This window comes from Odocoileus virginianus, chromosome 2, assembly GCF_023699985.2.
Source record: "Odocoileus virginianus isolate 20LAN1187 ecotype Illinois chromosome 2, Ovbor_1.2, whole genome shotgun sequence".
NCBI classification, from domain to species: domain Eukaryota; kingdom Metazoa; phylum Chordata; class Mammalia; order Artiodactyla; family Cervidae; genus Odocoileus; species Odocoileus virginianus.
In genome coordinates, this window is record NC_069675.1 from 60,195,321 (window position 1) to 60,222,975 (window position 27,655).

Sequence of the window (27,655 nt, forward strand, 5' to 3'; positions counted from 1 at the left end):
TCACTTCTCAGGCAAAAGCAAAAGATGCTCACAACACATAGTTACAGGAAGTCATAGCTAAAAGGTGGCACAGTGGTAAAGAATCCACCTGCCAATGCAGGAGATACAGGAGACATGGGTTCGATCCCTGGATGGGGAAGATTCTCTGGAGAAGGAAATGGCAACCCACACTAGATGCTTGCCTGGAAAATCCGAGGACCCTGGCAGGCTACAGTCCATGTGGTTGCAGAGTCAGACACAACTGACTGACTGAGCATGGATGTGAACTCTGCTAAAAGGAACCTCAGGAGTCATCCATCCTCCACCCTCTTACAGACAAGGAAACGATACAGGGTAGAAAATTATAAAGGTTAGGTGCAAGGTACACACAGTGCTGCAGAGTTGAAAGGAGAAGGAGGGCACATCTGGTTGAGGAGATCAAGGTGGGATTGGATCTGGGACCTGACATACAACGGGGGTAATGGGCTGGTGTTTTGCTAACTTCAGAATTACTTTTCTGCTCATAGTCTGCTTATTTCAAATTCCACCTCCCATAACTTCCTTGGCTTTTTGAAAGTTTATTCATTTGCCCTTGATTTTGTTTTCAAATTCCCTTCACTTGTATTTGGTACCCTGATTCTATCCTCGACCTGGTTACCTGTTTGGTCTTGGTTAATTCTCTGTCCAGCTGGTTGTCTTGGCTAGGAAAGCCCCAAGTCTCAACCGGTGGGACTGGATGACAGCCCCAGAGGTCTTCTGTGTATTCAGAGAAGACCAAGGGCCACAAACAAAAACATCTTCCAGTGTCAGGCAGGTAATATATGTGTGAAGTGGCTGGCTGTTACTTAATACAGAAGTGGTGCTTATGGGATTTAAATTTCTTATCTAAAAAGCAAAAGCAAATAAAATCAATGTGTTGCCCAAGTAAAACCAAGAAACCATGTGGGCAAGTTTCTTTTCTGTCAAAGTTTATGACTCTTGGATTAGACAGAACCCCCAGCTATCATTGCAGACTCTGGAAAACCCAAGAAGTCTTTATCTGGTAACCTGTCTGAGGCCAAAGAGCTTAATGGTAAAGAATGTGTGCTCTGGAATCCAAGTTGTCCACAGCGGGGGTTCAGACATTTACAGACCTGTTTGATGAACTGGTGAGACATTCAAGGTAAGCCAGATTGCTCAAGTGCTGCTGCGTAAACGTATCAGAACGCAGGACAGGTCTGACACAGATTACCAGGTGATCCCTTCCCCATTCCAGGCCGGTGGTAGTCCTTTTACACCCCAGGATTCGCTCAGCAGTACAAGCTGTGCAATTAAGCTCCCAGGCCTCATGCTAGCTGGAGGAGAGAAGGAGGTGGTGGAAGAGGATGTGCATCGTGGCCTCCCACAAGCTGGATCCCACTTCCCCTCAAATTCCATCACCGATTTCCCATCGGAACGGGCTGCTCAGAGACCCGCTAAGCAGCTCCTGGTTCATTTATTCACGAGCCTCCCATCATTTCCGAGCCTGCCTAAGGTTCCACCTAAAGCTGTCCCCAACCACCAGGCCGGGGGGTGGGCACCTCGCCCTCTTCGGCGCTCGAGCGCTGTGGCACCTGTTCAGGCCTCGGTCACACGCCTAATTGTTTAGATGCGACTGTAAACAGACGCACGAAGACTGGGTCCGCCTCTCTGGCAGCGGCGCGCCAGGAACACTGCCAGGCGCTTTGCCCAAAACGAACGGAAATGAACGGGTGCATGACTTGGGCTGCGGCCTAGCTAAAACAGAGCGCCCGAGGGCACCGACCCTTCCTCGCGGCCGGGGACTACGCGCCCTCTCACTACTCCTTTCATCCAGAACACTAGAACGTGAGCCGCCAGCGCGGAAGGCGAGGAAGGACAGCCGACAGAAGAAGCGCCGGCTTCCCATAGGCCAAGGCGGTACCAGGGGTGGGCTGTTCTTGCAGGAGCGGGTCGTGCATTGGTCGGGCCTCCGGCCTGAGGGCTGGGATTGGTCGCACCTCTCCGAAGGCGCCTCCGCGCGGAGGCGGGGCGGCGGAGGGCGTGGCCGGTGCTCGGTCCCGCCCCAGGCGTTCAGGACTCCGGCGGGAGGGCCGCGGTGTCCACCTGGGACTCCGTCTTCGGAGCTGCCGTATACCACTGCTGACGCCGCAGGCCCGTTCGGGAAGTCCGAAGGGTTCCGGACGAGGTAGGTAGCAACCGACTGGTGCACGGGCGCGGAGTTTGAGGTTCTGCGAAACCCGGGGCTGCGGCCCGGCCCCCTCGCCCTGCGGGGGCGGGCCGCGGGGCCTTGCGTCCCCCTCCCCTAAGGGCGCCGAGCCTTCTAGGGGCCGGGGGCGCCTCGTGCCTGAGCCTCCATTTTGCAGGCCGAACGGCGGGTGAGGGTAGCGGCCGGGAGTCGGGGCGCGGAGGCGGGAGGCCGCAGTTGGAAAAGCCTGAGCGCGGCGAAATCGGGCCGCGGGAGCGAGCGTGTCCGGGCATCTTCCCGTCAGAGCAGCTGCGCCGCGTTGCTGCCCCTGCTTCCGAGGACTCTCTCCCTCGCGACCTCGTTTCGGGCTTGTCTTGTTTATTACTCTGCGCGCACGCCCGGCCCAGGTGCTCCGGGAGTTAGGGGCTCGAGCTGCTCCTGGGTTCGGGCTGCCTTAGAGACCCTCTCTCACCCGCTCAGGGTCATTCCGGCTGTTAAGATGGAGACGAACGATGCCTTCTGGTCGCTTTGAATGCGGCAGCCCCCGCTGCCGAGGAGAAAATGCAATTCGTCTCACATGTTTTGCCTGGAAAGGCCACCCTTTCCAACTGCCATCACTAGAATGGTTCTCAGCCCAGGGGCACAAGTCCAAAACCTGTTTCAAGCCTTTTATAATTATTGGGTTGGGTTCGGTGTATTGTTTGTAATAAAAATGAACGGAAACCTGCCAGTGCCACAGCAGATTTGGACCTCACTGGGAGTTTACTGGAGGGGGGTGGGGAGGGCGGACACGTAGATAGATGATATTCGTAAATACCCTTACGTTCCTAGACCTGGGATGTGAAGGATGTTGTTAAACACTGATGCATGAGACACTGTTTGGGGTCAAGAAGTCAACGTTACAAGGCTTGATTAAAAGAGGTAGAGGTAACAAAATTCTGTAAAGCAATTATCCTTCAATAAAAAATGAAAAAAAGATAGAGGTCATCCCTTCTCCTTGTTCCTTCCACCACCTGGGTCAATCAGTTCTGGGTCTCCTGCTACAGAAAAGAGCAAATAACTCATGTTTCACCTCTTCTGGAAGGCTTTTTAAAGTTCTTTCCCTACCCCTCAACTAATAATCACTTCCTACTTTGATCTGCCTTCTGTAGCCTCTGTTTTTATACATCCCTGTATTGTGGTTTCCCCAGCCCCTAGGACAGTGCTTGGAACACAGAAGACACTCAGTGGTTGAAGGAAGCCAAAAGAAAGCAAAAAATCAGTAGTGTAGCCAAAAGTCGACAAAATAAAAACTAATTCCATTAACATGTTGGGCCAGTTATTCGCACAAGTGAGGAAAGCAATTGAGCTGTGGCTCTCAAGTCAGACCCCATGACTTTAGCTCAACCTTGTTACTAACTTCGGATAAGTTAGGTAAGTAACTTCTTCATGCCTCAGTTTCCTCAGTAAAATGGGAGTGACAATAGTACTTGTTTCATGATTTCTGAGGATTAGATAAAACATTGACATAAAGTGCTTGGCATAGTTCTCTGGCACAAGGAAAATGTTCCTTAGCTGTTAACACTTGTTAGGATAAAAATAAACATATTTGAGCAGATTCACTAATACTAAACATCTGTATGGTATTTAACCCTCAGGTTCTGTCTGCCTTTTGGTCCTTATCTGTTCGTTGATTTTAAAAACATTCCTTAAGCCATTCCAGATTTTTTCCCCCACTGTAAATGTATTCCATGGATTACCTGTTTATGCATTTAAAGTACTGTCACCCACTGGAAATTGATGGAGTGCCAAATAACAGTTTGGCCAAGTATTGCAGTAATATTTGATGCACTCTTCATGTGGTCTGTTACTGAAAATGGTCATGTAGAAGCAGAGGCAGGGGAGGCCGATGTGACTGACAAAAAAGTTGGTTCAGATTGAAGTGGACTTGAGATGGTGTCTCTCCTTTTAACTTAAATCTGTTTTCATGAAAAAACTGTCTCCTGTCTTTAAAGTTGTTCACAAACATTGTGAACAGTGGAAGAAGTCTTCTAGTAGCTCTGAATCTATTTGCTAGACCTTGAGGTGGCAGATGCACCCCCTAGGGGGAGGTTGCCTCACTTCCAGATTTTCCTGTACCACTTTCTGGTCACAGGAAACAGGCTTAAGTTGTCCATTTCCTGCCAGCTGTAGGTCCCCTTGGCATGTCAGTTTTCTCTTGAATTACTCAGAGTCTCCAAAACAAAGACCCTGTCTCTTCTCACTTGTAACTATCACAGGAGAATTCTCCTCTCTGTGCTTTTAGTGTAGCTACATGAATCTGCAATCCTTTCCAGGAAATACTGTTCTTTCTGAAGATGCCTTTCCAGTTGTGACATCCTGTCATTAACCATTAAGAAACCGGCCCAAGGTGTGAGCTTTTCCTATGTATTTCCCTTTCAGGATGCTGAAACAGGCTTACTAACTTGGTGGTTCTGAAACATTACTGTGCCTACCAACCACCTGGAGAGCTTGCTAAGATGCAGATTCTGGTCCCAGAGCCCTGGGGGTGGTGCCCGAGAATCTGCATTCCCAGCAAGCCCTGAGGTGATGCAGGTGCTGCTTTTCCCTGGACAATACTTTTGAGTAGAAAGATATTAACATAAGGATCTACGTTTGATTTTTAGATGTACTGGTAAACAGGCTTTGTTTTCTTTTGGTATTTGATGAAGTGTTGGAGTTAGAGCTTTAAAAAAAAAAAAATCTGTTTTTAACACTTCCTCTATTTTGTTCCAAAAATCATTTGAGTAATCTTTCCAAAATCATTTCAGTGTAACAAGATTTTTCATAAAAGTGATTGAGACAGATCAGGTGAAATACAGAAGTTGAATGCCTCTCTGGCCTCTGCATTTTACTTGCGTGAGACTACTGATTTGGCTCTGAGCTTCCAAGCAGCAAGAGCAAAGAGGAGAATTTTTTTAAAATCAGTTTTGCCAGTACCTATATAAAGTAAAGAGCAAACTGGCTACTCAGTGAAATCACAGCTTCTGTTACAGAGACCTGAGAATTCTTCTCCAAAGAAAAGCGTTCTTAATGGCATCTCCAGAATATCAGTAAGTTTCTTATCAATCTTCACATCGTGTGGCCCGACAGACTTATAGAAAACTGTCAGCACAGTAAAAGCAGTGGCCTGTGGAACTGCAGCCATATGGTCCAGGGCCAGCTTCTTTAGACAGTAGGAATGATTTGTGTTATGGAGCAGATGTTTTTTGACCTCGCTCTTTGGTGGGAACAGAGTAGTGTTAGTCACTTGTTGATGTCCAACTCTTTGCAAATCCCATGGACTGTATCCGCCGGGCTCCTCTGTCCATGGGATTCTCCTGGTAAAAATACTGGAGTGGGTTGCCAATCCCTTCTCTAGAGGATATTCCCGACCCAGGGATCGAACCCAGATCTCTGGCGTTGCAGGCTGATTCTTTACCGCTTGAACTACAGGGAAGACCTTGGTGGGAACAGAGGGTCCACTTCATGGACATGTTCAACCCCCATCATCCTCATACTTTGAGCTTCGTTGGATGGCAGTAATCTACGGCCAAGGAGGCCAGAGAGCTTGGGGTGGGGGGAGGGGTTGCTGGAAGCTCAGTTAAGATCCTTGTAGATGCGGCAGTCGGAGAAGGCAATGGCACCCAACTCCAGTACTATTGTCTGGAAGGTCCCATGGATGGAGGAGCCTGGTAGGCTGCAGTCCATGGGGTCGATAAGAGCCGGACCCAACTGAGCGGCTTCACTTTCACTTTTCACTTTCGTGCATTGGAGAAGGAAATGGCAACCCACTCCAGTGTTCCTGCCTGGAGAATCCCAAGGACAGGGGAGCCTGGTGGGCTGCCATCTATGGGGTCACACAGAGTCAGACACAACTGAAGCAACTTAGCAGCAGCAGATGGCGGCAGTGTATCTCCTTAAAGGCCATCTAAAGACCTCTCGTGACAAGTTAAAAGATCAGCCTTGCTGTGAGGTTCTCTTGTCACAGAGAACACAGTTTTTGGTTGTTTTTTTTTTTAACTTTATTAAACTGGTTACATAAAAGATATTATACATTCTCATGTTAACAGTTCTTGTCATGAACAAAAGCACCAAAAATAGTGCAGCAGTAAGATGTGCTTCACATACAATCACACGGTGATAGGAGCTCGGGCCCGGAAGGGGCTGCAGGGCTTGCGCAGTCAGGGAAGGAGCAGGTGGAAGGGGGCGTGGCTTTGAGCCATGAGCCTCCCAGTCTCAAACCTCCCGCACAGCGTTCCTGGCAGCCACCCCACTCTGAGGCCAGCCTGGGCCCCTTGTGACTGCTCCTCTTGTTGGCCTCCCCTCATACGTCTTCACCTGCTTTCATCCTGCCTCCCATGCCTGGACTGGCTTCTGCCTTTGGGCCCCTTTCTGCCATCCATCTAGTTCCCCCAGAAGCCTTCCAGCAACCAGACAGTGCTGGGTCCACTTCACCGCCCCCCCTTTCTTCCTTGTGTGAAGATTCATGTTCCCAGAGAAAGGGCTGCACGGAGAGCCTCTTTGCTTCTCTGGCCTGATTCTGCCACCGCGTGTGCGTGGCATTCATTGACCATTTACACCTATGGCCTCCTACAAAAACAGCTTGGAGCTTCAGGGCTTTAGCCCCTGAACCCAGGCACAGGGAAGAACCTGGCTTCCTGGGCACGGTTGCTGTAAATCAGATGGTTTGTGCGCTTGTGATTTAGAGAATCCTGATCAGAGAAGGATTGCCCCCTAAGTTGAGCATTTGTGCATTTGAACGGTTTAGTTAAGAGAAGAACACAGCCAGCCCCCCTCAACCTCCCCCCTCCTTTCCACCCACATACGGACTTCCGAGTTCTCTGTTCTCCATCCTGGACAGGAGTGAGTGGGAGGAAGTCCTGGCAACTGTGATACTAGGAAGGGTCAGATGTCCAGACTTGACCAGTTAGTGTGACCCCATAGATGATATATGAGCATATCTTTACCATAGGGCAAAAGTAAGCCAGATTGTTGAACGCTACTGACAGCATAGCACGTTTTCATCTGAGCAGTCCATTTGGTATTCTAGAAAGGAGGACGCTTGTCTCACTGGAAGAATTCAAGCAGAATCCCCTTCTCCACCCTCACCCTCAGAGGGGTGAGAAGAAACGATGATGTGTAAAATCTAGAGTCTGTGTGGAAATGAGAGCTGGACTGTCATACAGTGTTACAGATGCCCACCTGACACTTGCCCACAGAGCTGAGCCCTTTATCCATTTGCTTGGCTGATGATCGATGTCTTCAGCAGTCATTCCTTCAAGGAGTTTTCCCTATCCCAGCTGAGTTCTCCCTTTCTTTGTTTTCTGCAATACTTATGTACAATTTGGATTGAACACTCATGGTGAACTTTTTTCATTTCACATGAATCTGTTTTAATTCTCATTTAAAAAAAAAAGAAAGCTCGTGTGGCACAGGGAAAATACACCTTGATTTGTTAGGCAGATTAATAAATGAGATTCTGAACAGACTATGTATCCAGACTAGAAAATAACCACCTATAATCTGTCTTTTCAGAAGTACCATTTCCATGAAAATCACTGAATTTCAGACCTTCTCTCCTGGTTGCTGAAGGACTTTTGGCGACACTGTTCACTTAGTTCAGGTTTGTATCTATGCTTGAAAGTTACCTAGCGGTATCTCCAGAGGAGCTTTTAATTCTAGCCCACCACTCACCCCCAGGATGAGGAGGTACCTTCTTTTTGAATAGTGAAATCCAGACAAGACAAATCAAAAACACATTGTTAAACAGAGACAGAGATCATTTCTTTGTACCCCTCTATTGCCCCAGCATCATCTTATTCCAGTCCCCTGTCATTCAGACCACGTGCTTTGGTGAATGGGGGCCAGGAGAGTAAATTTGGTTTAGCCACCCATTATGGCCTGACTCTGGCCATTGAAAGAATTTATAGAAATGGAGCAAGAAATTGGGGCCTGTGGTTAGGTTCAGCCTTCACCCTAATTTTTCCAGCTGGTGGGCTCAGCTTGTTGCTATAATTGTGAAAACAGTTTTCCTGTCATCGCCTTCATGTGCCGTCTCTTAAATAGCCACTAGGTGAGGATGTGGCTCCGTGAAGGTCTTTCCCTGTGGGACGTGGTCCCTTCCCAGTCTCTCTGCTTTGTGTCTGTTTGGTACCTTGTTCCCCAGTTGGTGCATAAAGAGCTTGGGTTCTGGAGTCACTCGGGCCTGGATTTGACTCTCTGAAAGGTTTCCCCCCTCTGTGAAATTAGGATGAGAGGACCCACCTCCTGTGGGAAACTGGCGTGCTCTCAGGCCACAGGTGGGGAGTGTACCAGATGTCTGAAGTACCCGTGTGAGTCCCCTTCACCTCAGCAGTTTCCTCTGACTTGATCCTGTGGGTGTGCTAGTACGTGTGCAGTGGGGTGGGGGTGGGGGGGCGGGGGGGGGCGTGTGCGCACTTGTTCATCACAGCATTAGTAGCAAAAGGTTGGAAATCATATAAATATCCACCAGTAGGTGGAATAAGCTATCGTGCATCCTTACAGTGGAGTACAGTACAGTGCTGTGTGGTGGCAGAAACCAGAAGGCGCTGACTGTGCATTGCTAAGGGAAGATCTCCAAAGTATTTCATTTAAAAAAAGAAAAAAAAAAAAAAGCAAGATTCTGAACAGCATGTCCTGTACAGTTAACTACTTTTATGTTAAAGGGGGTGGTGGGGGAAGATGAAATAAACTTTTGTGTTTGTCTACATATACATCAAGAGATGAGAAACACACACAGCATTAATTAGACCTACCTGGTTTTTTTGTGGGAATATATAGTGGTAAACATTTTTGCTTGATTGATATGAAAAATTGGCTGCTTTTCTTCCTCTGTTGGACTCCTTTGTTCCTTGTAAGGTGGCTTGCTTCACTAATTCTGTCTCGCAGCCCCCCGCCCCGCCCCATGACACCGGGTGACCTGCCCCATGCACTGTGTGCAGGCGCTGTCCACGTGGCCTGTGTCCTCTGGGCGTAGGGGAGGGAGACTTGCATGTGCAGTGTATTCTCTATCTGAACCATATGTGACCGGTTCAAGGCAGTCGTTCTTCTGCTGAGTCCCTGTGCACGCGATGGCCGTGAGAAGGTGCTAAGAGTGCACGTGACCTGTGTTCTGCTCTCGGGTCGCTGCTGACTGAAGCCTCGCCAGTCGGCCAGGCCGGGCAGGACACTCTTGTTTTCCGGGAGCACTGTCCCCACCAGTGGTGTTTCCAGTGTGAGGGCCGAGCAGGACGCGCCTCCTCCGTGGCTGCCTCTACCTGCTCAGGCTTCCCTGCTGCCCCAGCACCTCCCGTTGCCATCAGTGCCTTCCTGTCTCTGAGGAAACGAGGCTGTTTCTGGCCAGGTTTTAGCTTTGAGGTTGGCAGTGCGTTCCAGGCAGCTGCCCAAATCCTCGGCGCTTGCACTCGCTTGCCTCCCTGTTCAGTCCTGGAGGTCTCCTGCCCGCTTTCATCCCAGCCTCATCTGGCCCTGGCTCCCAGCAGAGCCCTCACCTGCGCACTCAGGCTCAGGGCCCACCCTGTGGTCCCTGAAGCTCCTGTTGGAATGGCCCTGTTCTCAGATCCAACTGCCAGGTCGCTCCTTCCCTTGTCCCAAGGGCTCACGCTGCTTCTCCCCCCTGCTGCCCGCCCTGTGTGCTTCTGTCTTGTTGTCACATGCGTGTGCACCGTGTGGCCACTGCCATTGTCATCCCCCCGGATTTCCGTGGCTTCCCTCAGTTACCTGTTAATCGTAACCCAGGTCAGCGGGAGGACAGTTGCTGCTGTAGCTCTGGCCATCCTTGGAATGAGAAGTGCCCACCTGCTCCACCGCCCAGGGTGTGGCTTCCCGACTGCCTCTCCTTCGCCGGCAGAGCAGGCACTGTGGGAGCCCTGAGCGCAGCCACAGCCTGGAGGAGAGCAGTCGGAGCCAGGCTGGAGCCGCCTGCCTGCTGCGGGGCTGTGGTGACCGCAGCGCTGGCAGAGAGAGGGCCCCAGCCAGGCCCCTTGCCCCGTGGGGCTGGGCCAGAGAGACAGGTGACTGTGTGTTCAGTCACCAGGTCGGGTCCGACTGCAGCCCCCTGGACTGCAGCGCACCAGCCTCCTGCCCCTCACCATCTCTTGGAGTTGGCCCAAGTTCATGTCATTGAATCGGTGAAGCTGTCCAACCGTCTCATCCTCTGTCACCCTCTTCTCTTTCTGCCTTCAATCTTTCCCAGCATCAGGGTGTTTTCCAGTGAGTCAGCTGTTCACATCAGCTGGCCAGAGTATTGGAGCTTCAGCATTAGTCCTTCCAATGAATATTCAGGGTTGATTTCCTTTAGGATTAACTGGTTTGATCTCCTTGCTCTCCAAGGGACTCTAAAGAGCCTTCTCCAGCACCCCAGTTCAAAAGTATCAATTCTTCAGCGCTCTGCCTTCTTTATGGTCCAGCTCTCACATCCGTACATGACTACTGGAAAGACTGTAGCCTTGACTGTGTGGACCTTCATCAGCAAAGTGATGTCTTTGCCTTTTTACACACTGTCTAGGTTTGTCATAGCTTTCCTGCCAAAAAGCAATTGTCTTCTAATTTCATGGCTACAGTCACCATCTGCATCGATTTTAGAGCCCAAAAGGAGGAAATCTGTCACTGCTTCCACATTTTCCCCTTCTGTTTGCCGTGAAGTGATGGGACTGGATGCCATGCTTTTAGGTTTTTTTTAATATTATGGCTCAGACAACAAGGGTGACTTTAGGCAGGACCAAACCATGACTCATGCTTCCCAGTGTTAGTGGTAAAGAACCCCCCTGCCAACGCAGGTAGACATAATAGATGTGGGTTTGATTTCTGGGTTGAAAGATCCTCTGGAGGAGGGGATGGCAACCCACTCCAGTATTCCTGCCTGGAGAATCCCATGGACAAGAGGAGCCTGGTGGGCTACGGTGTATGGGGTCGAAGAGAGTCAGACACAACTGAAGCGACTTAGCACGCAGCACAAACCTTGACTCTGGTTTGGACTTGCACTGACCCTCCTGGGCATCTGTTGGGGCTGCTGCAGCCACATAACAGCAAAGGACGAGATAACAGCTCCCACGTCCCCTTTGGAAGGGTTTGGAGCTGAGGAAAAGCCAGACCTCTGTTTTTCTTTGAGGAAGTGGCCATCATTTGTTCTTTTGGCCAAAAAAATATTTGTCTTAATTATTAAGAAATAAAAGGTTTCCTGGTCATAGAAGCAGGAAGTTTATCTTTTTCTCTCCTTTTCTCATCTTGTAGGGAGCTGAAGCTTCAGCAGAACCCTGACCCAGGGACATCTCAATGGCCCTGGGAGAAGAAAAGGCAGAGGGGGAGGCATCCTCAGACAAGAAGGCCCCTTCCTGTGGGAGCTGGAGCCGCAGGGAGCAGGAGCTGAGCCCCGCAGGGCCTATGCTTGGGGAGCAGCCGCCACGCCTAGAAGCTGAGGGAGGACCCGCCTCCCCTGTTGGGGGCACCGAGGGGCTCCCCAGCCCTACCTGCTACGGTGGGGTTGGCCCTGGCTCCTCCAGAACCTGCCAGCCACTGGCCAGTGGGGCCAGCAGGGAGCCAGCAGCCGGTGGGTCTAAGCCCGCTCTCAGTTGCATGACTCCTCCTGCCAGCCTGGAGACTGGAGATCTGCCCTCTGCGGGAAGCCAGGTAGGCACCAGGGTAGTGGGGCTGTCCTTTGAGAGTCCACTCCAGCATTGTCTCACCATCTTACAGCTGCCCCAGCACCTGTATGAGGCGGGGAGGTGGGGGAGCTTCGGTAGCTTGGATGTGCTGATTTCTGTTCTGCAGGTTCACATGGACAGGTGGGCCAGCTGAGAGCTCTGTTCACAGCATCTGCTCTTCCTCAGAAGTGTGACTGGTGACCTTTTGAGGATTGGGGATGCTGTAACCAAGACATCCAGAGGCCAGGCAGGGGATCCGCAGTGGGGGAGCCATGTCCTGTTTTTGACTTGGTGATGTGGAGGCTTTCCGGGGCCCCTGGGGAGACATGGGGAAGAAGGGTCCGGGGCCATGGGCTCCTGGGGGCTGTATCCCACTGGGCCCTCGGGGACCTGGCAGCACTGTCTCTGGGCAAAGAGGATTTCGGTTGCTTCCCCGACTACAGGCAGCCTCGCCTGTGGGTGTCGTGTGGAGCAGGGAGTCCTTCCTGTCTCTGACCTCAGGCGAACCACCGGATCTTGCAGGCCCTCAGGACAGTGGGAAGGGTTACCCGATTGACCTGTCCCCCAACTCTGGCGGCCTGTGGTGGTCTGCCTGCCAGGACCTTTCATGGTGACGGCTTCCATCTGTGCTGTGTCACGGTGGCACTGGCTGCCACGTGCTGCCCGGGGCCCTGTGACATGAGGAGGTTCTAAGCATGACTGCCTGGGAGGAGACAGAGGCTAGGCCCCCTTGCCAGGGGCCCGGGGCCCTGTGAGGCTCAGGGCACCTGAGTCAGTGAGGTGGGCGGCCAGTGAGCGAACACAGAGGCAGGCTGTTTGTGAGTGTCCGCCTGGTGCTAGTTGCGGCACTGCTGTTTGTTGAGCTGCCATTGTTCACCCTGGAGCTCATCTAATCCGCGTAGCCTGAGGAGGCGGTCCTGTCACCACCCCCACGTTGCAGGTGAGGGAGGTGAGGCTGGCAGCTAGGGGTTGGCCTCAGGGCTGGTGGTTCCAGAGCCCATCCCCTAAGCTCTGTGCCATCCTGCCTCCCTTGGGGGTGGGCTCTTCATCGAGCCGATTAAAAGTCTGAGTGAGGAGGCTGGGGTGAATGACTCATTTTGCCACTATTGAGTCACTGCTGGGTGTGAGCCGAGCCAGGTGGGGCCTCATGGGCCACCTGCCTGCCAGGTTCGCATGTGTGTCCTGTCAGCAACAGAATTACTGAGGTCCTGCTTGCCCAGGGCGCGCTTCTCTGAGGTTAGGCAGCGTGTTCCAGCTCCTGCACAACAGAGCTATTTGAGTTCTGCTCGCTCACGCATGGGGCGTCTGTGCAGGAAGAATGGGGGAAGGCTGGTGGTGGGGGTTGGGGGATCAGCTCCGGGAGGACCTTCTGCCCCCTTGTCTCCATCTCCAGCTGCACCCTCGCTGAGTCTGACTCTCGAACCAGGTAGCAGGCTCTTTTTTTCCACAACTTTCCTCTGGATCATCTGGGTCCCCAAAACCACCCCCGAGTTGTCCCCGAGGAGAGAAGTCTGGCTCACCTGTCTGACCTTTTCCTTCCCTCCTGTCACTAGGTGGAGGAGACCAGGCTTCCTGCCCCAGAGGTGGACGAGCTACCTCGGACTCGCGCCATTCCCAGAGCTGCTGCTCTTTGCTCGGGAGACGATGCTGACACCGAAGACGACCCGTCCCCTGTGGAGTCGCCGCAGGTGCCAGACCTCTGCCCACAGTCTCCCATCCCAGACTTCCCATGCCCGTCGAGGTGGAGGTCAGCCGTGAGCCCGGGGATGCCCGCGCCACTGTCATCCAGCTGCAGCGTGTCGGCCTCCTCCCCTGGCAGCAGTCTCCAGGGTCACCAGGAAAAGGCGGAGCCTCGGAGTGGCTGCCTCGCCAAGGTTTCCTCCTGCCTGGAGCTGGCTGTCCCACCGTCAGCCCCCTCAGCGGTAGGCCCTGGGCCTCGGCTCCAGTGGTTGCCCCAGCCCGTGTCCTCAGCGGGGGATGCCCCCGGGCTGGGCAGGAGACGCCTCTCCTTCCAGGCCGAGTACTGGGCCTGTGTGCTGCCCGATTCCCTGCCTCCCTCCCCAGACCGCCGCTCCCCACTCTGGAACCCGAACAAAGAGTACGAAGACCTGCTGGACTACACCTATCCCCTCAGGCCCGGGCCCCGGCTCCCGAAGCAGCTCGATAGCCACGTGCTGGCTGAGCCCGTCCTGCAGGACTCAGGCGTAGACCTCGATAGCTTCTCCATCTCCCCGGCGAGCACCCTCAAGTCACCCACTAACGTCTCACACAGTTGCCCACCAGCCAAGGCTGCCACCCTGCGGTTCTCTGGGCCCAGAGAGCCAAGCCTTAAGCAGGGGCCCTCTGGAGTACCCCAGAAGCAGGGTGGTGTGGGGTCAGCATCTTGCAGCCCTTTTGCCTCTACCCCCAGAGCCCCAGGCGGTAGGGCCCCTCCTTGGGTGAGCAGAGAGCCTGCCCGGAGGAACCTGAGGGACTGGCCACCTGTGGGCAGGCACCTTGAGCTGGGCTCTCCACACCTGAGGACACGGCACAGAGGGTGGCCCTCACCCGGGCTGGAGAGGGAGAAGGGGGCCGGCCAGGGCCTCAGGCGCCTCGCCTGCACGGAGTCTGGATGGAAACCACAAGAGGAGGTGGAAAGTGATGACGAGTATCTGGCCCTACCCACTCGGCTGACACAGGTTTCTAGCTTGGTTTCGTATCTGGGCTCCATTCCCACCTCCGTGCCCCTGTCCACGGATGCTGCTGAAGGGCAGAGCTCCCTGGATGTGTCGGACAGTGATGGGCCAGCTTCCCTCCCATCAGACTCCAGCCAAAGCCAGCTTCCCTCCAGGGCTACCTTCAGAGGGTCCTGGAGCGCTGAGGACCAGAAGCACCATTTGCTGCGCTCCTTCGCCCATGCCAGGCGCTCTGCTGGGGAGGGCAGTCTGGTGAGCGGCCAGGCCCTGGGGGCCTCTGGACCAGTGAGAACACGCGCCTCCTGGTCGGCAGTGTTGGATCCAGATGCTGAAGGGCAGCCTCCCAGGAAGGGTGGAGAGCAGGGACGAGAGTCACTCGTGCAGTGCGTGCAGGTAAACTCGGCGTTTCAGCCCTGCTGCCTTTCTTCCCCTTGTCCACTGGTGAAGCTTGGTAACATTGAGCACTTAGGTGCCAGGCACTGTACTGCGCCTTCTGTCCAATCCTGATGACCGCTGGCGTTCTCTTGTCACCGTTGGAGGAAAAGGCAGCGAGGTGTTAGGTAACCTGCACCTTCATGGACCGTGAGAGTAGAGCCTGTGCCAACCAGTCCCCAGGCTGCCCCCAGGGCGCTTCACCTCGAGGGTCAAGAGGCCCTCTGCACAGGAGGGACCTATGCTCAGACGCCTTCAGGAAGTACAGGCTCAGTGAAAGTGTTTTCTTGGCCAAAAGACTTCCCAGAACTTTCATTTGATGCAGTGCTGTAACTGCAGATTTGAGAGGGTCAGGTACACTATTGCCTAGACTTGCTAGACTCTTGTGGACCGTCTGAGAATATCAGGAGGTGGAGCTAACACTGCATGGAATAGGGTTGTCAGTATCAGGTAGTTGTGAGTTTTGGCTCCATCTCTTTATTTTGCTTGTTGGTAGGGTGTGGAGCTTTGCCTCTTTGGTCATCGTGTGGGTTAAATGAATAATTCATGTCACATACCTTGCATAGCCCCTCACATAAGGATGTTCAGGTGCGTGGCTGTCCACCCATTGGGAGAGCCCAGGGCCTGCCTCCCGCCTGAGCACCCAGATGATGTGTCCACATGGCAGCAAGGCAACCAGCCGAGGGCTTTGTCCCCAGGAGCGGCATCACAGTTGTTTTCTAGCTCTCAAGGAGGACTTTAACCTGCCCCATGGTGTCGTGTGGACTTTATTTGTACTGTGAAGCAGGTGGTACGGGTGTTAGCATGTGGAAGATTGAAACCGTGGGATACAGGCCTGGGCTCACAGCCCCCTGGTGAGTGGCTCGCAGGAGTCTGGGACCCGGCTCCCTGGGCGGGTAGGAGCAGACAGGGACAAGCAGCTTTAGTTCAGTTTTCAGGTGTAGGATCAGGTCAGTCTTGGTCACGGGCCCTCATTCTGTGTCCACGTCGTCCCCAGGAGCAGTTGTACAGTCAGTACGGTGCTGACCGAGGAAGTGATCTCTGTGTTGGGCAGGTCCCTTCTGGGCCGTTCTTCCCCCCAACTCTCTCCCCTCACGTGCCCTCCTTTGCCCCTGCACACAGGGCTGGCCCTTCACAGATGGGGGACAGAGCCAGGGTGAGCCCTCCATGTTGCCCTGGCAGAGGTCTGGAGTCACGGGGTGGGGACAGGCCGGGAGCAGAGAGGAAATGACGTCTTGGTGGGGAATGCTCTGGAAAGGTGCAGCCTGTAGTCTGGGAGCCCCCAGATATTTTTAGCCTGTGAAAATGTAGCCTGTGGTTCCATGGGTGACACACGATTTATTTGTCTACACAGACATTTTGTTGTCAGCTGGAAGAGCTGATCCACTGGCTGTATAACGTTGCAGACACTACTGACCACCTCACTGCACCCAGATCCAGCCTTACGGGCCTCAAGTCTTCCCTGCAGCTTTACCGGGTAATAAGTGGTCCTGGTTTCTGATTGTTCACTCACTAGAGTCGTGGTAAATTACTTGATTAGAAAGTAAAAGTTCAAATGACTGATGCACATTATGTCATGATCCATTGACTTTTACCTGAAATCTAATCGGAGATCTTCCCAGAAACCTAATTCTTTTCAAATCCTTAATGCTGAAAAACTTAACATGTAGGAGTTACTTCCCAAACCAAGTAGAGCTTGAAGAAAGTGCATTTTACTTATCTTCAATCCAGAATACTTCAGGATTTTTTGCAATGTGATTTTCCAAATGTTTCAGGTTTCCCTGATAGCTCAGTTGGTAAAGAATCTGCCTGCATTACAGGAGACTCCGGTTCGATTACTGGGTCGGGGAGATTCCCTGGAGAAGGGCTAGGCTACCCACTCCAGTATTCTTGGACTTCCCTTGTGGCTCAGCTGGTAAAGAATCCGCCTGCAATGTGGGAGACCTGGGTTCGAACCCTGGGTTAGGAAGATCCCCTGGTGAAGGGAAAGGCTACCCACTCCAGTATTCTGGCCTGGAGAATTCCATGGACTACAGTCCATGGGGTCACAAAGAGTCGGACACAACTAAGTGACTTTCACTTTCCAAATGTCTCAGGGATTGATAGGGAGAGAGCTGCATTGTTAGGAAATCACAAAACTATTGAAATTAAGTAAAATTAAAAGACTAGGTTTTCAGTTCTGGCCACATCCCAAGTGTTTGGTCGTCACATTTGTCTGGTGGCTGCCATACTGAACAGAGCATTTGGAACATTTCCATCATCACAGAAACTGTTGGACAGCCCTGACTAGTATTTTAAGGATTTGAGCTGAATTGCACTGACTCCAGAATACACACAAGGTATTTTGATGGTATTTAAACCAAAATATGACCCAGGTTACTTCTCAAGGTATTTTTTGGGGGGTAGGGGTTACCTCTTTTTAGATTGTTAACTATCTCTTTGTGGGTCCTGGTTAACTTTGTAACGGGTGTATTTTGTGACATTTTGTGCTGTTCTGGCATAATTATCAGTAGGCCCCCTTCATTCTTAGAAGTGTTCTGGATTTGATGATAAAGTATCAATTGATACTGATATCAGTTGATACTGATATTCACATTGACTGAACCACTTGCTGACTTAAAACATGTCTGTCTGGCTGACCAAGTCTTTCTATCACCTCTTCCAAAGGAGCAGAGGTAGTGTTGTGCCTGAACTTGTGGTTTAATCCAGTTTTCTGGGACAGTTCTTTCAGAAGAGTGTGTGATTTACTTGTGACCAAGCCAGGGCCACACCACCCAACTCAGAGCTCCTTCCACACCCAGGCAAGAGGGGGGACCCTTTGTTTTCCAACTTGGAGCCAACTAAAATTTAGGGGCAAGGCCTTGCCTGGGTGGGCCAGCTGCCCTACCCTCGTGGGAATGCTGCTTCCTGCTGAGTGGACAGTGGTTGCCAGAGTTCCTTTCCCAGAGCACGCTTGAGAGAGGAGAGGAAGGCTGAGCGTGAGGGCCCTCCATGCAGAGCCGTGCAGGGCCCGCCCCCAGGAGGCCCAGGCCAGCACCACCATGAGAGAGGACACTGCTTGGAGTTTGGACCTACCGGGGTGGCCTTTCTAGAGGGCCTCTGCCCCACTCCGCTCAGAGCAGGTGTCTCATAGCAACTCTTGTTCTTTCCATTTAATCCCTCCTCCTGTCCTCTGCGTGTCTCCGCTCCCAGGCCGGTCACATGCACCTGTCTTGCTTTGTGGGTAGAGCTGAGATCTGAGCTGGGAGTTACTGCAGGTTAGCGAAGCCTAGCCTGCTTGTGTCATCCACACAACTGTGTGGGATCTCAGTCAGCGCTGCTCCACACAGAATTGTGCTTGGCTCATGCCCACATGTGAGCTGCCTCGAGCCTACTTAGATACCAGATTTAAGCACATGTACGCTGGTTCACACATTTTTCATTTGTGACCCTGTCTTGTGTATTTTGTCTTAACACAGTGGGTATGTGGCAGCATATAAACTGCAGAGTACTAAAGAAGAAAATAATAAATACAGGTTAATACGCAAATGAAAACAAGACAGGAATATAGTAAATCCAAAAGTAAAACTGCAACTTCAAAATGTGAACTGCACCCTGTGCTGAAGGTGGTCATGGATATGACTTTACATCTTAGCAGCTGAAGGAAAAACCAGAAAGAGCTACAAGGCTTGGTACTGCAAGGGGAAAAGAAATCAACTGCTCAGGAGACTCACAGCTTCCCTGACGTCTTCCCATGGCCTCAGGTCCAGAGAGCAGGACAGAGGGAGGACACGGGGCAGGCTGCCGCTACCTGTGGTCATACTGAAGGCGCCTCTGGTGGCTCTGACCAGGTCCACTAGAATGGAAAACAGTCTCAACAGGCCCGTGAGCTTAAAGGGGACTCTGTGAGGTGTAGCGCACACAGGAATCCCTGCCTCCAAGCTCAGGAGCCGGGTTCTGCCAGAGAAAAAACCCTGCTTTTGTCAAATTGTAAACAAAAAAAAAGGATTGACTCTGGATTTGCCTTGGGCTCAAAGAAGATGAAATTAAACTACTGTACCGTTTACTTGGGGAATTCTGAAGACTGGTGGGTTAAAGGGGAGTCCAACTACCAAACAAAAGATCCTTTTTAATGACTTTTATGAAATGGTGGTAATGAAGCTTTTCCCTGTTTTTTTGTTATGCTCTAAGCAATTTAAGAAAGATATAGATGAACACCAGTCCCTGACGGAGAGTGTCTTACAGAAAGGGGAGGTCCTCCTTCAGAGCCTGCTGGATAATACCCCAGGTGAGATGCTTGTGTTTTTAATTGAGCCGGTGCCTAATACCTCTCAGTGCAAGTCCGGGACCCACTCTGTCACCAGGCAGAGCCAGTAATACAAGAATCCCTCATGTCCACACCCTTTGGCTTCAACTCCCACAGCTGACTGCCAGCCTCTCGCATCTTCATGGCCCCACAAACACGTGATGAGGCAGTCACAGCCCTGCGGGTGTGAGAAGTCAGGCATTGAGCCTGCAAGGATGCACCTTTTTTCCTTTTCTTTAATATGTATTTGGCTATGCCCAGTCTTAGCAGCATGCAGGAGCTTTAGCTGCAGCGTGTGAACCTTGTTGCTGCATGTGGGATCTAGTCCCCTGACCAGGGATCAAACCAAGGCCTCTGTTTTGAGAGCGTGGAGTCCCAGCCACTGAACCACCAGGGCTGTCCCAAGAATAGTGCTCTTTAAGCTGCTGCCTTTCCTTGGTGGGAATGCTGGCTTTAGTCCAGATCCCCTTAGCTTAGGGGAGCCATGGACACAGTGAGGAGCCTGCAGGGCTCCCTTCCTTTTTGCCCTGCAGGCTGGACCCCTCTCTGGTTATCTGCTTTGGGAGAGGATTTGTTCCAGGACAGTCAGTTCCAGAGCAGTCAGTCTGTTCTATGGGAAGAGACTGAAGGAAGAAGTGAACTGATGAGAAAGGGACAGGTGGACAGTGGTACACAAACTAAGCTTGAGCCCCTTTTGCAGGATGGATTCCCAGATTAGGAAGGCGTGAAAATCAGACTCTGAGAGTGCATCTCAGGGTGCAGGTGTTTCCAGTTGGCCTTGCCCTTGCTGGGGGCAGGTATGATAGGATGAATATGACAGGAGAATGCTAAATTAAAGCAAGGAATTGATAGACCCCTCAAAGCAGTCCCTATTTTTCTGTAAGACTGAGCAAGCAAGTGCTGAAAAAGCCCATCTATGTTCTGCCTCAGTTTTGGAGTGAAATGGGATTTACACTGGAAGCAAAACAGTGTAAACAACAGTGGGCAGGACCCACTGGCTTGAGAAGGGAAGAGGTGGCGCTTTCCTGACCAGCAGTGGTGGGTGGGTGTGTGGTAGGGAGGTGGCGCGAAGTGTCCCAGCCTGAGCACCGCTGACACTCTGGGCCATGTGATACTCTGTCACGAGGACAGCTGTCCTCTTGTGGCACCATGTTTATCAGCGTCCTCAGCCTCTGCCCGTTAGATGCCAGTAGTATACCTCCTTGGTTTTGACAACCCCAAACACCTCCAGACACTGCCAGGTGTCCCCTGGGAAGGAAAACACCACCAGGACTGAAAACTGAGCATGGGCAGAAGGGTTTTGCTGGGGGCAGCCACTGAAGGGTTTTCAGCAGGGCATGACTTAACCCGTTGTCATTCACGTGAGCCCACGGCAATCCCTTGCCCTGGGGACACCTTTGCTTTGGCTTATCCACTGTGCTCTTGCATTAAGAGTTTTTTAACTTTTATCGGGGCGGAAATGTGGTATGCCAGGCTCCTTTGCCACTTGTTACACCAGCACTGTCTTGAGTACTGTGTGCAGACCGCCACAGCCCCGTGAGGCGGGCAGTTCATACTCTGACTTCACAGAGCTGACTGCATGGGGCCACACAGGGCGTGGCAGCCTGACTCCAGCCCCTATGTGCTGACACCCCACTCAGGCTCCTGCACCTCCACACACAGTAGTATAAAGAACTCAGCACCAGGAAATTTCCTGGAGGCCACATGTAACAGAGGGCTTCTTACAAGCTACAGGTTGTTCTTGGACCTTCATTTAAAAATTGACTCAGTAATACTTCTCAATACTTAACCGGTAATGATGTCCCCCTCTGCTCTTCTCTCCAAAGGAGTCTAGAGGTATTTTACTACCTAAATAAGAGACTTTTTTTTTAGGGAATTCTCTGGTGGTCCAGAGGAGAAGAGCTAGCGCTCTCACTGCTGTAGGCCCAGGTTCAATCTCTGATTGGGGAACTAAGATCCCACAAGCTATGCCTGGCCAAAAGAAAAAAAAATGCTTTGGGGTGTTTTGTGGTTTTCAGATCTGTATCCAGGGTCATTCAGATGGACACCATGCCCCTCCCAATTCTCTGCTTGCGCTAATCAGGAACTTGGCTGTTTTGTGGAAATCACAGGTTCCCCTAGACATACACAGGGTCTTCAGCTAGGCGCACAACTCTTCCCTCCAGATCACACTGTCAGAGTCAGTGGAGCCCAAGCATGGACACCGCAGTCCCCGCAATCTTTTTCAGAGCCCGCTTTCATCTTCAGCCACATGCAAAACCTGAGGGACAGGTCAAATTAATTCCTTCAAAATGTGTTCATCTCACCTCCAGCTAAAGGGTTTTCCTGTAGTTATCTGGCAAGTTTTCACTACATTTTGGCCCGGTTACCTTGGTGCGTGAAGTAGCAGATCTGCCTTACACCCTACCTCCTCATTATCCTAGATCAGACAACTAGAACCTATTAACATCGAGCTGAACCAGGCATGTATTCAATGAAAACATCGAAGTCTCAACTGGGAAAGAATTTCATCACTGTTCCAGCTTTCCTTTTGTTTGGCCCCAACCAAATGTTCTAACATTTTAAGATAAAAGTTAAAAAACTACAGGCCCCCTGAATCCCACTGACCCCACCCAGGACTGTTCACATGACTGGTGAGCTTGGAGGAGGGAACCTGACCCGCTCGCCCTTACAGGTGAGCGGTGCCATGCCCTGGCTGCGTTCCTCGGCCGGCCCTGCTGGCTGCTCTAAGTTGTCAGGTTGGCGCTTTGCCCGGATGACGCTGCACCGCTGTGGCTTCCCTAGGGGCTAACCTCCACAGCCTATTCCTCCTTCCGCCCATCCATCGGCATCCTCTGCAGATAACTTAGCTTCCCCTTTCCCTTCCTCTGCTCACAGATGTTGCAGCTGTGGCAGGAAATTAGGGAGAGGGTGAACACAGCTGATAAAAGGCACAGGAAGCAAAAGCAGCCTTTGTGTTTAACAAAGGAAGTCAAGTTTTTAAAAGAAAAAAAACCAAGCCTGCTGTGTGATGCACTCTGAACCTGGTCCCTCCCTTCCTCAAATACTTGGCCTGTAGGGGTTGGAATCTTGGCCTCATGAACCATGTTGTCTTAGCCTGCTTTCAGGTAATCTTTTGAAGTCTGTTCATTTAGGACCCACCAAAAAGGGTTCACAAGCAATCCCATGTTACGTTACCGCATCACCCATATATGTGCTAAATGACAGTCCCACAGGCAACGTAAGCTGATTGGACCTGGTAGCAGGACCTGGAGTCCTCATGGTGGCATGTTGTTTTCATTTCAGACTTCAGCCCCACAGGATCTGGGTGTGAGCCAGGGGTCTTATCTCTAAAAGTCAGATAATACCAGTCATCAGACAACCATGTCTCTCTGCATTTTTGTGAATTGTATAACTCCACAGAGTGGAGCCAGTGAAATAATTCAGCATCAATCACAAGTTAACAACATAGATTCCGCAGTGCAGTTCAGTTCGGGGGCGGGGGGGGGGGGGGAGTATTTTTTTAAGTGGACATTGTGAAACTTGCCATGTTCCTGTTTTCTGCTACACCCTGGTATATTCCTTGAAGGTACACTTGTGTTGTCTCTTTGGCCTTACTGCTTTAAAACTCGTTTGTTAGTGTTGAAGGATGTCCTGGGCAGGATCTCAAGGCAGCCCAGCGCGCTGGAGAGCCACGCGGATCGCCTGTACGACACCATCTTGGCCTCCCTAGACACACTGGCCGGCTGCACCCTCACTCCCAACAGCACGCCAACGGCGCACAGGAGCGCCAGTGTGAAGGGTATTAGCCTGGTGAGTAAAGCAACCCCAGAGGAGAAAATTTGTCCTGAGACCCCAGTGCCTGATTCTGGAACAGAGTTCTCCTCTAATAGTTGGCTGTTTCTTAGAAGCTTCTTGAACTAAGACCTACTGAAACAAATGAGAGGCTGGGAGAAGCCGCTGGAACTGAAAAGGGGAGATGCTGCCATTGCCAGGAAGTGGGGCTGGGGTGTGGCGCTTTCTGTGATGATGAAAGCGGCACGTTCCATTGCTCACTTGCAGCCCTGTGCCTGCCGAGGACTAGGCTGCTCTGTGCTTCCATCTTAAATGGCTGACGTGTCACCCCTCCCCACCCATGGAAACAACTGTAGAATTCACCTGTACCAACTTTTTTATGTCTGTGCACATGTGCTTCTCCGGTACAGGCTGCCTCTATCCTGTAGGCTCTTCCCACCCAGCTCGTGTGGTGCTCCATCTGTAAGCAACTCTTGACAGTGCTGAGTAGCCACAGGGATCCTAAGTTACAACTATCCACATCTCCTTTTCCTGGAAATTGCTCTCTATAAGCATCACACACCACCCCCCTCCAAAAAAAAAGGCTAGGGGATGGATAGATGGGCGCGCCAGGCCTTGGAGATGTCACAGATAGGAACAGAAGCTGAGAGCAGAGGGACTGCTGCCCACTGTGGGGCTACCACTGCCCCACACCATGATGCCACAGCTGGAGCATGCTGCTTCTGAAACTTCTACAGCCGAAACCTGGCATTTAACTCAGATTTCCTGAGTGAGAATTCACTGTAGATAAAAGAAGGTAAGGGATAAATCCAGGTACGTCAGGAGCAGGGAGTCCCTGTATTTGCATCAAATAAATCTAGGTAGTCATTTTAATACTAAAATGAATGCAGATGATTGCCATGTCACTTCCTCTGCAGCATTCTGCCTGTAACAGATGCTTCTCTTTCTCTTTTAGGCATCTTCTCTGGAAGAGATGTAATAATCTGTCAGTCAAAATGTGGCTGTTGGGAAACTTTCAGAAGTCCTTGTGAGAGCTATTTAATATTGAAACCAAGGGGGAAATGTGACTCTAATGTACTAGCTTTAAAATGCTAGCTCTTCCCTGAAAGGAAGGGCTGCTGAGTTACTGTTTCTATTTAAAATGAGTCCTTCCCAGTTAAGGTTTTCCTTTGGTGCTTCTTATAAAGAGCATGTAGTTTTCCAGTTGTTGATAAAATAATGCCAACAAGGCTTACAGGATTTCCTCTCCCTATGTCCAGTTAAAAAGAGGAGACAGAACTCCTAAACTAGTCCGTGTACTGAGATCATTTAAAGAAGGCTGGTATGAGAAAGAAGGTACCCAGTACTTGGTATTCTCAGGCATACAAGAGGATCCAAGAGACAAAAGGTGACTGGTGAGCCAGGAACTTGGATCTTTTCATAAAGCGAAACATAGGCTTATAAATCACTCTTTGAAGACTGTAGGAGACACTCAAACTCTCCAAAATAATAGAAAGTTTTGAACAAATAGAAGCTCTGCAAATTAGTTTGGGCTGCTAAGATACCTTTTATCATCTTAAGTGCTCAGGGCTCCATCTGCCTGCCCAACATTTTAAAGGAGAATGTGATAGGGGCTTAAGAAGCTGCTATTGAGCTTCAGTCCATTAATGATCTGCCTTCAGGGTACCTCCAGGAGGAGGCATCCTCCTTGCCTCCCTGTGAAGAGTCAAGAGAAGGGCATGGATAGGCTCACACAGCCTGGTTAAATAACTATAGAGCTAAGGCTGTTCATAGTGAGGAAAAAAGGGAATTCTTTGTTGCTTTGGGAGTTGACATGTAAGTACCTTGTTGGGGGGGAGGGGGGCTTTTTAAATTTAAATGAATGGCCACTGCTGGTAATCACACATTCTGCAAAAACAAAGAAGTGCTTTAAAAATGTTTTATTGGGCTGTGAATGCACATGGAAGGAGGAAAGCACTTTCCCTGTGTACTTGTATTCCAGTAGGCTATGACCTGAGGAAAGGGTTCTCCACACTTAAATATGTGATCAACACTTCAAGAAAGTCAAGATCCTTTCTCAAACTCTAGGTTCTCACTTGAGGAGGGTGCTTAAGAAAGGAAGATACTTTATAAAGAAATTGACAAATCACCTGAACCCAGAGCAGGTTAACATTAGAACAGTTGCTTTCATAAAGGAGCCTTCTGATATCCCCTCAGAATAAAATAACTTAATAGAAATTACCCTCTTTAAGAGAAGCTTAGAACTTTAATTTTGGGGTAAACACCATCTCATCCACCTCTGTGAACTAAAATCCTAAAGAGTTTAAACTGGAAAATAAGCTGTTAATAAGTTTTAATGTTTAAAGATTTTAATTCTAAAGGGAAACTAAAAAATTCAGTAGCAGTTATATAAAATGGAGTATTTCAAGTGCCTCTGCCATTCTAGTATTTATCAAAATGCTTAAGGGCATAATTTTGATTCTGCTGTCTCAGTTTTCATCGTGGTTCTGTACATAGATTTAAAAAGACAAAACACCTTCCTAGCAGATTATTATATATGTAAAATAGTCTTAACGGCCTTAATTGGTTGAGAAGGCGTATCTAATAATCTCTGTTCTTAAATTGATATATTTCACCTTCTCTTTGACGTGACTATAAATTGGTACATGCCTTTCCAATGAGTGTGTTACAGGACAAGCCCTTGGGAGTTAAGCCCATTTATTTACAAACATTTTGCTAGGCATGAAAATGCCTTAACTAGTTAGCAAAAGAATTGTTTCTATAGGACTGTCATCTTCAAAGTGACCAATGGTATTTCTAGTAGTTGAATGCTGTAAGTGCCATTCAATCTAATAATTAGCTTCAGCTGACAGAAATTTTCACAGAATATTTTATTTCAGAGTACCCTATTTTGTAAACTATTTTACCAAGCGATGATCTAAAGATATTTTTGTTCACTTCCTTTGCCTACTCTGGACCTACTCATGAATATATCACTGAAGAGTATCTGGACAGCTATTAATGGTATCTTCAGCAGTGCTATAGGTATAAGACCTCCCTTAAAATTCAAGCGGAAATTGTTTCTGACTAGAAGATGCTGCCAGCAGCATTTCGTGAGCAAACACGGCCAGGTTTGATTCTGGTAGCCTAGCTGGCCAGTGCTCTGTGGTACATGTTAGCCACAGCAGTGGCTCACAGTGACACCTTATGTAGTTACAGAATCCCAAGTTTACCTGTAGTATAATTTTCTAGTAGTCCCCTTAAAGTAGTAGAACTGAAGTCCACAGGAAAGTGGCAGTACTGGGAGCTAGATTGGCAGTTTCAAAACCTGGGTTCTTGTTGCAGCTCCATGGCTTAAGCTCATCTGCAAATAGTAGACAGTGTCAGTACAATACTATTTTGAAGCTTAAATGGGAATACAAGAAGGGCAGATGTAAAATACGTTGCAATGACAAGCATACATGCTAAAGGAAATTTTGGTCCGAAGTCAAAAAAAGTCATTGCTTAGACCAGAATGGCTATCATTTTGCAAGGATTACCAGAGACTGTGACTGCTCAGGTTTAGAACATGTGAGCTAATTCATAGCAACCACTTACAAAATATGGACAGCAGTAATTCGAGTGACTGGATTATTAAAAGCCCATAATAATATAGCTTGAAATATTTGTACTTGAAAATGGGGGTAGGAATGGGAGTATTTTCCCCCAAAATTGCATTTATTAAGTGAGTAGTGAAGCATGCTGAAACATCTTGTCCCAGCCTTGACTACCACAAGGAAAAGAACAGTAGAATTTTCAAAAATAAATATGTAAATATGCTTACACCTCAAATTCACATAATTTTTTTTGCTAACTCACCAAGAAAAAGCTGACAGTTTGAACAACTTGCTGTATTAAACAAAAGTGCATTACATTGTCTGAAATTTGTATCATCTACTTTAAAAATATTTCTAAATTATTTGTACTGTATTGATAAGGCAAAAAAAACCTTTTGAAGCATTAAAAAAATTTCACCCAAATAACTATTGGTAGCTTGAGGAGTTTTTCAGTTGCCTTATGTGAAGATGAATAGACCCAACAAGCACATCTATAATACAAAGTAAACTGTGATTTTATTGTGAAATTCTCATAGATGGAAAATTAAATTGAATATTTATTCTGTCCATTTCATTTTACAATAATCTTACCACTTATTTTTGTACCATGTATTTCAATTGCCTGTTTAGTGAAAATAAAGAAACCTATAATTTTTGGCTTGTTTTTAAGTTTTATCACTGAATTAAAGACCCCACCATAAAATGTGTAGCCAACAGCCACATCCCATGCCCCTAAGTAAAGAATATTTTGGTTACTATTTCAACCCCAAGGAAACAATCTGACTTCTATCACCTTAAAATGCCAGAGTTAGCAAAAGATTTTTGTTTCCCCACAATAAAAACAAACCCTAGGATCTTTCAGGTCCTAGTTAACAAAATTTTCACATGTGCAAAATTCGACTGAAATAAATATTTCTCTCATTTATCACTCCCGCCCAGCATTCATGTTTTCAGCTAATTTTAAGGGACATATTAGGGCAAATCGTAAATGTCCTGCTTCCTACTTAAATGCTTTAACTCGCCTCCAACCTAAGGTATACAATTGTGGAGGATAAAACAGCTGACATCGGACTCCAAACATGGAAGAA

At 49.7% G+C, this 27,655-nt stretch overlaps 1 protein-coding gene and 1 long non-coding RNA gene across 4 annotated transcripts; one reads left to right on the forward strand and one right to left on the reverse strand.

Annotated features, from left to right (window-relative positions):
• Window positions 1–2,035: 2,035 nt before the first annotated feature.
• On the forward strand, window positions 2,036–27,222 carry CEP68 (centrosomal protein 68). Of its 3 annotated transcripts, XM_020916224.2 has the most exons (8): window positions 2,036–2,164; window positions 7,700–7,787; window positions 11,417–11,812; window positions 13,380–14,894; window positions 16,288–16,410; window positions 19,104–19,200; window positions 22,838–23,010; window positions 23,948–27,222. In XM_020916224.2, exons 3-8 carry the CDS (start codon window positions 11,459–11,461, stop codon window positions 23,969–23,971), a joined length of 2,286 nt encoding a protein of 761 aa, XP_020771883.2. In that variant the 5' UTR covers window positions 2,036–2,164; window positions 7,700–7,787; window positions 11,417–11,458; the 3' UTR covers window positions 23,972–27,222. The 3 variants fall into 3 exon arrangements, with proteins under 3 accessions (XP_020771883.2, XP_020771884.2, XP_020771885.2); XM_020916225.2 differs by lacking the exon at window positions 7,700–7,787; XM_020916226.2 differs by lacking the exons at window positions 19,104–19,200; window positions 22,838–23,010; window positions 23,948–27,222 and adding an exon at window positions 18,392–19,072.
• LOC139039466 (uncharacterized) lies at window positions 18,898–22,684 on the reverse strand. The gene is made up of 2 exons (XR_011492726.1): window positions 22,454–22,684; window positions 18,898–21,478 (listed from the first exon to the last, which is right to left on the reverse strand). It is a non-coding gene; the product is annotated as an uncharacterized lncRNA (long non-coding RNA).
• Window positions 27,223–27,655: the final 433 nt, after the last annotated feature.